Here is a 10,581-nt window from a genome sequence, read left to right as displayed (position 1 = left end):
GTTTAAGATGAAATAGGAAAGATTCTTTGAAGAATAAAAAATAAAAAAAAAAAAAAAAGAGCAGCATTTATTGAAAATAGAAAGCTTTTGTAACATTATACACTACTGTTCAAAAGTTTGGAGTCAGTATTTTATATATTTTTTTTAAGAAATGAATGCTTTTATTCAGCAAGGATGTGTTAAATTGATTAAAAAGTGATTATAAAGACTTATATTGTTAGAAAAGATTAATATTTTAAATATAAAAATACTTTTTAACTTAAAAAAAGGAAATGCAAATTTCTATTTTGAATAAATGCTGTTCTTTTTTACTTTTATTCATTAAAGAATCCTGAAATAAAGTTTCACAGGTTCCAAAAAAATATTAAGCAGCAAAACTGTTTCCAACATTGATAATAAATCAGAATATTAGAATGATTTCTGAAGATCATGTGACACTGAAGACTGGAGTAATGATGCTGAAAATACAGCGCTGCATCACAGAAATAAATTACAGTTTAACAGATATTCACATAGAAAACAGTTATTTAATTTGCAATAATATTTCACAATATTAGTGTTTTTTGTGTGTGCATTTTTGGTCAAATAAATGCAGCCTTCATGAGCAGAAGAGACTTCTTTAAAACACATTACAAATCTTACTGATCCCAAACTTGAACAGCAGAAAAGTGCTCTATAATTTGATGTATAATTATTATTATTATATAATGTTTTTATATTATTGTAATGAACATAATTACTATTATAGTATGTGTATTTGGCTCTAGCAGAGTAACTGTGGCTAAGGAACAGTGATAATATCACATGATAATACCATGGTATTCTGATATATACATGTAATTATATTCATATACCTCCGTATCATATCAGAATACCATGGAATACATGTCAAAAAGCAGCACGGTACGTTTAATTAGTAATAAATCTGATTCAAAATCCATATGAACTAAAAAGTCGTTAATATTTTTCAGTTTTTAGCATGTTTTAACGTTACCTCCCCCTTTTCCAGCCAGTCTGGACTGTATTTGAGTTTCCCCTTCGGAGAGCTTTTCAGAGCTTCTAAAGTTTCCCATCGTAGATTTTCAGACGGCATTTTGGAGGCATTAAAGCGTTTTTACCCCACACCGATTTACTTGATTTGTTATTGAAATTAACTGCAGACACCGGAATAGATAAACAAACTTCCACTTCCGCCTCACCGTGACTACAAAATAAAAGTCTGAATAACAAAATAAATACGCGTATCGATAATTCTTATACTCTAATATATAATACAGACGCGTACATAGAATGTGAACACGATTACATTATAATTAAAAAAATATATATGTAATTTAAGGCAAATATTAATTTATTTGACATTGTCAGTAGATGGTAGTGGAGAGAACTAAAGTCACCAGAGAAGAGCACGCAGTATGGCAGGGTCACACTCACACTGGAGGGTCAGTCTAAGATCATTATATCGGTATTTTTCATTAAATGTTGATTAAGTAACTCGTTGCGGTTGCATTGTAAATATAGTGCGATATCACGTAGTGAAGTGAACTTCACTCGCACAGTCAGGCCTAGATATATGTTTGTGTACTCAGGATTGTCAACTGAAACGAACACTTACATAAATACTGTGTTATTACTTTGGTAAAACCATGGTATTTTTCATAAATGTTGTATATTTACAAAAAGGTAAAGTACTGAGGTAATACTATGGTACAGTGAAAGGACTTTTTGTAAGTGTAATCTTTCAGTACTACAGTATACATCAAAATATCAGATCATACATGTTTGTTTCTTCATCAGATTTGTAGAAATGTAGCATTGCATCAGTGTCTCAGCAATGGATGCTCTGCAGTGAATGGGTGCCGTCAGAATGAGAGTCCGAACAGCTGATATGCTGTGCAGTGAATGGGTGCCGTCAGAATGAGAGTCCGAACAGCTGATAAAAACATCACAATAATCCACAAGTAATCCAGACCACTCCATTCCATCAGTTAACATCTGGAGAAGACAAAAGCTGTGTGTTTTGTAACTTTAAACCATTGCTTCTGGCCAAAATACGAGTCTGTAATCCATAATAACGCTTTCTCCAGTGAAAAAGTCCATCTTCTGTTGTCTCTCACATCAAAATCCACTCACATATTTGTTTCTTATCTGTTTTGGCTTGTAAACTGTGCTTGATCTGTGCAGATTTCTCCTGATTCAGACCAGATGACTTTTTCACTGGAGGAAGCGCTATTATGGATAGAGGACTTGTATTTTAGACGGAAGCAATGGTTTAAAGTTACAAAACATCTTATTGATGGATTTATTTCTTACAAACACACAGCTTTTGACTTCACAAGACGTTAACTGATGGACATCTCCTGTTGTCTCTCACATCAAAATCCAGCCACATATTTGTTTCATATCTGTTTTGGCTTGTAAACGGTGCTTGATCTGTGCAGATTTCTCTCCTGATTCAGACCAGATGACTTTTTCACTGAAGGAAGCGTTATTATGGATAGAAGACTCGTATTTTAGCCGGAAGCAATGGTTTAAAGTTACAAAACATCTTATTGATGGATTTATTTCTTACAAACACACAGCTTTTGTCTTCTCAAGACATTAATTGATGGACTGGAGTGGTGTGGATTACTTGTGGATTATTGTGATGTTTTTATCAGCTGTTTGGACTCTCATTCTGACGGCACCCATTCACTGCAGAGCATCCATTGCTGAGACACTGATGCAATGCTACATTTCCCATGAACAAACAAACTCATCTACATCTTGCATGGCCTGAACGGGAGCAATTTTTGGATGAACTGTTCCCTAAAAGGATATATTTTTCATTTTGTCCACAGCCACCACGTTCATGTGACGTCTACTGGTGTGAATTCAAGCACTGCAAGAGTTTATTTAACAGATTCCATGAATACTACTCCTATGGCAGAGCACCGGACTGCCAGCAGTGGAAAGAAGACTTTTACACCTGCAAAGAGTGGGAGAAAAACAACAGCACACAGGCCAAGGTGAGCCTAGACCAATGTAGGACCGTATGTCGCTTCTAGGTTTAGGTCTCACCCAAATATCGCTTACTTTCTTTCCTTCTACTCATCTTCCATCCCATATGCACCATTAGAAATCCCTCCAGGAGAGCGAGAGGAAGCGGGTCGCTGAGCAGAGGAAGTTCACTCCGGTCTGGGAGCTTCGGCAGACGCCTCCGGCTGATTGGCACCTGCCTCTCAACCAGGGCAAACCACAGGACTCATAAAGGACTATTTGTGACGCAAGAAAGTACTCGAGTTGCATGAACATCTGCTGGGAATCTCCTCACACTACCTCTCCTGGACTGATGCACTTCTGTCCTGTTGCAGATCTGATTTGCTCAGTGCAAAAAGCAGCTTAAAAAGTCTTGATCAAGTTGGTGCAGAACCCAAATATGGAATTAATAAAGTCAACGTTGAAGTATAAGCATTTCATGAGAAAGTCAATATATCTGTTACGGGGCGAACGAGACATGAGACTTGCGGATCCATTTGCAAAGCTTTAATAGGAGACAGAGACGTGGTCATAAAACAGGCATGGGTCAGACAATGGCAAACAGGTATATTAAGGGCAAGACAGAAGAGTAATCCAAAACGGGCGTGGTCGATAAGCGGCTAACAATATCCAGAGGGCTTGACATGAGGGGTATTCAATAACACGAGCTAGAGTCCAGGCGAGGTGCAAACACAGTCCGAAACAGCAGGCAAAGGGTTAACTCAAGATAAACAGGCAAAAATCAGAAGACGAAGAAACGGACAAGGCTAGGCTAGGCTAGGCTAGACTAGACTAGACTAGACTAGGAAACTTAAAGCAGGCTCCATAACGTAGCTCTCACAACTAGCAATATGTGCATACAATACTCGGCAATTTGAAAGGGATCTGAGTGAGTGTTATATAGTGAATGTGTGATTGGTTACAGCTGTGTGCAATCAGTGCTGTGTGCAATGGATGATGGGATATGTAGTCCGGGATGACATGCAACAGTTTGTGTAGTGCGAGAGTCAATGTAATGGAAGGGTGACCTCTGGTGGTGATTGAACGGAAGTCCATGGACAGAATTCATGACAATAGCACAAATAAGAAAGGAATATTATCCCACTTCTGTTTATTTTCCATTTAAAATATATTGCAAAGCCACTTTTGATGTTATTTGAAAGGTGTTTTAATTCTATACACGCGTTTAGGAATGAAAACATACAATTTTACAAGAGTTTGGCCTTTATTGTTTCACTAGAGACCTTATTTATTGTGCTACAGAAATCAGAAGTGATAGTAAATAGATAATCATGAATTTATTTGTAATTATGTGTCTGTATTCCTCCCACCGTGACACCGACCACCTAAAAGTCATTGAAATCACCGGCCTGGAGCTAGAAACCATAAGAAAGGTATAAATAAGGAAACAAATCATTTAAAGGCCACACCAAGAATTGCAAAAAAAAATAAAAAATTGTATTTCAGATACACAACCTCTCTCTCGAGTTGCTGTAACGGGCGTTGACAATTATTCATTTGCAACATGATTTAATGAAACCGATGACGAACAACGATTCGCAACACAGTAATAGATTCAATTGGCTTCATTCTTCTCACAGTGCATTTCTCTGATGTTTATGACAGCTGCTCTTCATCTTCATCATCAGACCAGAAAACACTTTTAATCCATTCTCAGGCTCACCTCACTGTGTGTATACTCGTGTAATGTTGTTGTATTTGCCCTCTGGAGCCTCATAGTTTGTAATGGGAGGTGTGTAACTGGGCCCCTCGCGCTGGAAAGGGAACAAGTCCATATCTGAGCTGACCGCTGCTTTATAAAGCTCTTCTGACTCCAGCTTCAGCTCGTCCAGCGCTTGTCTCTGGGCCTCCAGAGCCTCCTCGATGGTGTCCATCTCCGTCTGGTGCTGGCTGTACTTGTATCTGGACCATTCCTTCAGCAGAAGGGCTCTGCGCTCGCTCTCCTCAAAAGAGAGTTTAGGAGCGTCACGGATCCTGGAGAGTACATTAGAGTCAATTTAGTTCGAATAACCTAATTGCAATAAAAAGAGGTTCCGGCCTTGTTTATTTTTCCCCCCTTCTTTGTACCATGTAAAACATTTTCTTAAAATCAATAATTAAAGTTAACAATACAAGCAGTTTGTTCGATATTTTTGGTGTGTTTTACACTACTAGACAAAATTTTGAATAATTTTAAATGTTTTTGAAAGAAGTTTCTTCTGCTCACCAAGGCTGCATTAATTTGCACAAAAATACAGTAAAAATTTGAAATATTATTAGAATTTAAAAGGACTATTTTCTATTTGAATATATAGTAAAATGTAATTTATTTCTGTGATCAAAGCTGTATTTTCAGCATCATTACTCTTCAGTGTCACATGATCCTTCAGAAATCATTCTAATATGCCGATTTGCTGCTTAATTATTATTAGTGTTCAATTAATAGTAAAGGTATTAGTAATTCTGTTGAAAATGTTTTTGCTGCATAACATTTTTCATGATACTTTGATGGGGTTTTCTCCCAAAATTATTTGAATCAGACAAAATACAGATAAATGACATTTTAATATACATATTCAAATTGAAAACAGTTATTTTAAAGTGTACAAATTTTTACACTATTACTTTTACAACTGTTTTCAACATTGATAATAATCAGAAATGTTTCTCGAGCAGCAAATCAGCATATTAGAATGATTTCTGAAGATCATGTGACACTGAAGACTGCAGTAATGATGCTGAAAATTCAGCTTTGATCACAGGAATAAATTATATTTTACTATATAATCAAATAGTTAATAGTCCTTTCAAATTCTAATAATATTTCACATTTTTACTGTTTTTACTGTATTTTTCTGCTAATTAATGCAGCCTTGGTGAGCAGAAGAAACTTCTTTCAAAAACATAAAAAAATTATTCAACATTTTGTCAAATAGTTAATAATAATTGTGTTTTTCTGCATTTTTGATCAAATAAATGCAGTCTTGGTGAGCAGAACAGATGATTCCAAACACAATTCCCATTCCACACGTACATGTAGAAAACAGTAAAGAATAAATGGCGTGTGTCCAGACTTTTAATTAGTGGTTTAGTTAAGGATGTATCATTTTATCATTTTACCTGGTCTCGTCAAAGCACTTAGCTGGTGTAATAAAGTCTTCGATGGGAATCAGTTCTGGTGGAACTTTCTCCAGCCTTTTGAGCTTCTTCTTCAGACGTTCTTTCATCATTATCTCTCGCCGCGGGTCCACCTTCTTCTTCTTCTTGGGTTCTGCTCTGTGGAGTACAAGCAGCATTTACCGGTATTAATGCATTTATTACAGTGAAACACCTTTACAAAAATATATTTACAAATATTTTTAAACTCTCTCTCTCTCTTTAGAGTTTATATATATATATATATATGTGTGTATATATATATATATATATATATATATAAACAAAAAATATATATCTTGCAAAATATGGTATGGTAAAATACTATGGTGATTTACATTAGGGTATAGTTTGTATCTGCACTGACCTTAATGGTATTGAGGTTTTCAGGGAAAGCACTGATGTGAACCAGTGACTGTGTCTGACAGCAAGCACAGAACTGCTACTGTAAAAGAGTAATTAATCATCATAATCATCATAATAATGACCTCTGTGAGAGATATACTGATAAACACATGCACATGGATATCTAAAGTCAAATACGTACCATGACGCTTGACTCGATATAATCTGGCTTGCAGTACGACACACAATCCCCGCCATAACTTACAGCATTATCGACTTTACAAACATCAATGCTGAGAAATTAAAAAGTGTTTTACACAGGTTTACAAGTGTGTTTATTTTACACACCTTCCGGTGCCCAGCGTGGATCTGCTGCAGGTCACTATCGTCCGCTATTGCATACGCACTTTCCGCATTAATACATTTTCGTCTTCGAATGATATCAAGTATAATTAAATATCATACTTATTACATATATATTTTAAAATGTAAGTTTACATGACAAGTGAGATGTTATTTTGCGTAATGTAATATTTTAGAGGTTTGTCGAATGTTGTGAAGTGAATGTTGAGGGTAAGTGGGTGAAAGGTCAGCGCGGCGGTTTGTGTGTCTCTCAAACGGTCACAATCGCGATCATGTCTCTCCTGAGAGGTAAATAAATCAACTCTATATCTTTTACTTTGAAATTAGGCACTATATTTAAAACGGCTCAAATTATTTGTTTATTTAATGTGGTTTTGCGCTTGTTTTCTGCACTGCACGTGAACTTCAATGTCACTTTTATTATTAATATAACGTTACTTTAATTCTGTTTCTTATTTGAATTTATTTGCTCGTTTTATTTTCCCTACCTGTAAAAACAGCTCTGAAATATTCGTAGTTTATTGAAATTTACTGAGCTAATTATTAAGATATTCAACTGAAGCATCAGATCAAACTGTGTATAAAAGTCATTACCTGTTTTTATACAGTCTGTGGTCATTACTGACAGAATTAGGTTAAAGGTGAGGTCAGTGACACTTGTAATGTTTACTTTTTATCCTTACCTATCTAATCCTGAGACCCAGAAAAAAAGTTTTGTGAATTGTGTTGTTTTTTGTCATTACATTGGTTGGAGCATAAGAAACAAACGGAGATTTTATTTATTTATTTAATATATATTTTATTCATATTTTATTCTATGTCTTTTGTAGAGGACGCCAGGATTAAGTTATTAAATAAATAAATAAATGAAAACAAAAACAATGATTTATTTTTTCATTCACCAATCAGTTTTTAGGTTTCAGGCTATTTTTAGCCAAACTTTGTACGAGGATGATTCTCAACTATGTATGTTATGAAATATATAACAAAATGATTTGATATACTATTGTACTTTATGGAATATGTGTGTAAAATGTAAAAAAAAATTCTATACAATGTATCTATACGTTGCATCTAATTTGCATATTAATGTGTTCTTGGGGAAAAACATAATGAAAAAAGAAGTTTAATAATGGGAGCAATAACCTGGCAACATTTTTATAAGAATATCTCATATTTCATAGGAATATTGATCTATAACTTCTCGTTGTGTTTCTCCAAAATGCCTGATTAACAGCCGCTTGTCCTGGTGTCCTCTGCAGAAGTATGAAAATTATCCCCTGTTTCATAACAAAAAGTCAGAATTGGATCTGAAACCCCGTAACATTTTTCTGAGATGTTTATTTACGACAAACAATTTGAACATCAGCCAGATTTAAATGATCATTACAAAACATTATCATATTTCCCTAAGAGTGCTAAATCTGATCATTCTGTCAATATCAGTCATATTTAGAGAACAAGGAGAGGGAGTTTATGATCAAACATTTAATATCTCTAAAAAGCCCTGAATGTGCTCTGAACAGAAACTGTGGCGTGTAGCGTCTCAGAGAAATCCACTCAAATATAATGTCCTCAACAGAAGTCTATAGAAACTGTGTATGTTGGTTATAATGCAATAATGTCTATATTTTGTGTAATAAAGTGTTGATTTCCTATTGGTTAACTGCAGGAAGGAAGCTAACCAGCTCTCTCTTCTGTGTGTTTGTGTAGGTGTGTTCATCGTCTCGGCTAAGCGGACGCCGTTCGGGACGTATGGAGGGGTCCTGAAAGACCACAGCGCTACGGATCTGGCTGAACACGCCGCTAAAGCTGCTCTCGTCGCGGGGAACGTGGCTCCTGAGCTGGTCAACAGTGTCATCGTGGGAAACGTCATGCAGGTGAGAGACTAACGACTGGAGACACACACATTATAGGAGTCCTGACCAGTGCAAATAGCTGATAATTAGTTATTTATTTATTTAGAGGGTTTAGGTGATAATCGTTATGATATCTCTTTCAGTAACAATAATGATGATGATGATAATAATAATAATAAAAACAATAAAAATGTCAATACGTGCACAAAATGCAGCATCATTTCAAATTTGTGTTATATATATATATATATGTGTGTGTATATATATATGCAGTTTTTTAATATTATAATATCTATTTAAATTTTTTTATCTAAGTTATACAAATAAATACAAGTACTGCAGTACAGTTGAGCATCAAAATATTATATTTTTTTTCAGAAGAAAAAGATGGATGACTGCTTGATGCATTGAAACATGTCATGCAAAAATACTTTTTCACTATTGATCTATTCAGATTTATTATTAATCTAGACTAAGTGTTATTTTAGTATCATTGAGATACTATTATAGGTTTAATTAATATTTTTGTATTTTAATTTTAAAGAAATGTTGTGTTTTTATCATTTTAAGTATTTTTTATGTATTTCTATATTATTCTCATTCATTATTATTTCAGTTTAAGCTATTTTAGTACGTCAAGTTAAACTAAAATGAGAAAGGATGCCTTCTGTAATTTTATTTTAGTTAAAGTGCCCCTATTATGGGTTATGAAAGGTTCATATTTTGGTTTTGGGAGTCCCCAACAACAGGTTGACATGCATGCAAGGTCAAAAAATACTTTCGTTGTCTTATAATATGCATTTATTTTTACCGTACTTGCTCAAAGACTCCCAAACGATTCATTTTTCCAAACCCCTTCTTTGTGTGACGCTAATCTGCGGTGATTTGTCCGATTGGTCTCATTTTCATTGCATCATGGCTGTAATGCCTGATAAAGCAGCGTTTGTCAGCAGTGCTGCTTTGTGTACAGCGTTACCGGGGAAACCGCTATTATTACCGCTCCAAAAGCGGCACCTAGTGGCAAAGAATGAATTTGCATTTTCATTCAGACCAACACGAAAAGACCAACAATTGGGCAGGCAATATGCTAATGTTTCATGTTGAGGTCAACATGAAACGGCTTGGGATTCGTTTTAAAAACGACTCGTTTCAGTGATTCAGAGTCGACTCTTTCTTTTGAGGGATAATAACATCATACACGGTGCACTTTCAGATTTAAAATGGTTTCAGGTTTTAATTTTAGTTTCAGCTTTAGTTTTATTTAACTATAAGGTAACACTTTATTTTAGGGTCTCTTAACTAGTTGCTTATTAGCATGCATATTACTAGAATATTATCCATTTATTAGTACTAATTAAGCACATATTAATGCCTTATTCTACATCCCTAATCTTACCAAATACCTAAACCTAACAACTACCTTACTAACTATTAATAAGCAGCAAATTAGGAATTTATTGAGGGAGAAGTCGTAGTTAATAGTGAATAAGTGTTCCCTGTTCTAAAGTGTTACCAACTATAATAACCCTGGACTAATTTGACTATACCTACTGTATATGCTCACCAGTATAAGTAATTTGCTCATATCAGGCTAATAAAAATAGAGAAATCCTGATTAGGGCTGCACGATAAATCGAAATGGAATCGAAATCGCGAAGCTGTGATTGCCATGCGTATCTTTCAGTGAAGCACGGTTCTGTGATCAGCAGTAAATCTCCATCCGAAGGCCAGAGGGCGCTCTCGCGCTGAAACTCTAAATACGCCTCGCAGAAGAAACCCAGAAAATGCCTATCGCTGCAGCTGAATAAACAGAAGATTCAACTGCTTTCATTGATTCAAC

General features: G+C 35.1%; 3 protein-coding genes and 1 pseudogene across 4 annotated transcripts in view; 2 read left to right on the top strand and 2 right to left on the bottom strand.

Moving 5' to 3' along the window:
• Positions 1-1,187, bottom strand: part of LOC107752981 (nucleoporin GLE1-like) — a 12,962-nt pseudogene extending 11,775 nt beyond the window's left edge.
• A 216-nt stretch (positions 1,188-1,403) lies between these two features.
• LOC107753003 (UPF0545 protein C22orf39 homolog) lies at positions 1,404-4,134 on the top strand. The gene is made up of 4 exons (XM_016569086.1): positions 1,404-1,442; positions 2,841-3,008; positions 3,119-3,477; positions 4,096-4,134. Exons 1-3 carry the CDS (start codon positions 1,416-1,418, stop codon positions 3,248-3,250), a joined length of 327 nt encoding a protein of 108 aa, XP_016424572.1. The 5' UTR covers positions 1,404-1,415; the 3' UTR covers positions 3,251-3,477; positions 4,096-4,134.
• A 74-nt stretch (positions 4,135-4,208) lies between these two features.
• On the bottom strand, positions 4,209-6,857 carry LOC107753002 (39S ribosomal protein L40, mitochondrial-like). Of its 2 annotated transcripts, XM_016569084.1 has the most exons (5): positions 6,722-6,857; positions 6,542-6,619; positions 6,139-6,294; positions 4,703-5,013; positions 4,210-4,394 (listed from the first exon to the last, which is right to left on the bottom strand). In XM_016569084.1, exons 1-4 carry the CDS (start codon positions 6,775-6,777, stop codon positions 4,704-4,706), a joined length of 600 nt encoding a protein of 199 aa, XP_016424570.1. In that variant the 5' UTR covers positions 6,778-6,857; the 3' UTR covers positions 4,210-4,394; position 4,703. The 2 variants fall into 2 exon arrangements, with proteins under 2 accessions (XP_016424571.1, XP_016424570.1); XM_016569085.1 differs by having other exon boundaries at positions 4,209-5,013; positions 6,542-6,616.
• Positions 6,858-7,104: 247 nt separating this feature from the next.
• LOC107752996 (3-ketoacyl-CoA thiolase, mitochondrial-like) overlaps positions 7,105-10,581 on the top strand; it is an 11,876-nt gene continuing 8,399 nt past the window's right edge. The window contains exons 1-2 of the mRNA XM_016569078.1: positions 7,105-7,170; positions 8,596-8,762. Of these exons, the coding sequence (XP_016424564.1) occupies positions 7,155-7,170; positions 8,596-8,762 (183 nt within the window). The 5' untranslated portion in view covers positions 7,105-7,154. The remainder of the gene's footprint in view (positions 7,171-8,595; positions 8,763-10,581) is intronic.

This window comes from Sinocyclocheilus rhinocerous, unplaced genomic scaffold, assembly GCF_001515625.1.
Source record: "Sinocyclocheilus rhinocerous isolate Xijiao unplaced genomic scaffold, SAMN03320098_v1.1 scaffold951, whole genome shotgun sequence".
Classification (NCBI taxonomy): Eukaryota; Metazoa; Chordata; class Actinopteri; order Cypriniformes; family Cyprinidae; genus Sinocyclocheilus; species Sinocyclocheilus rhinocerous.
This window is presented reverse-complemented; position numbering and strand designations above follow the sequence as displayed.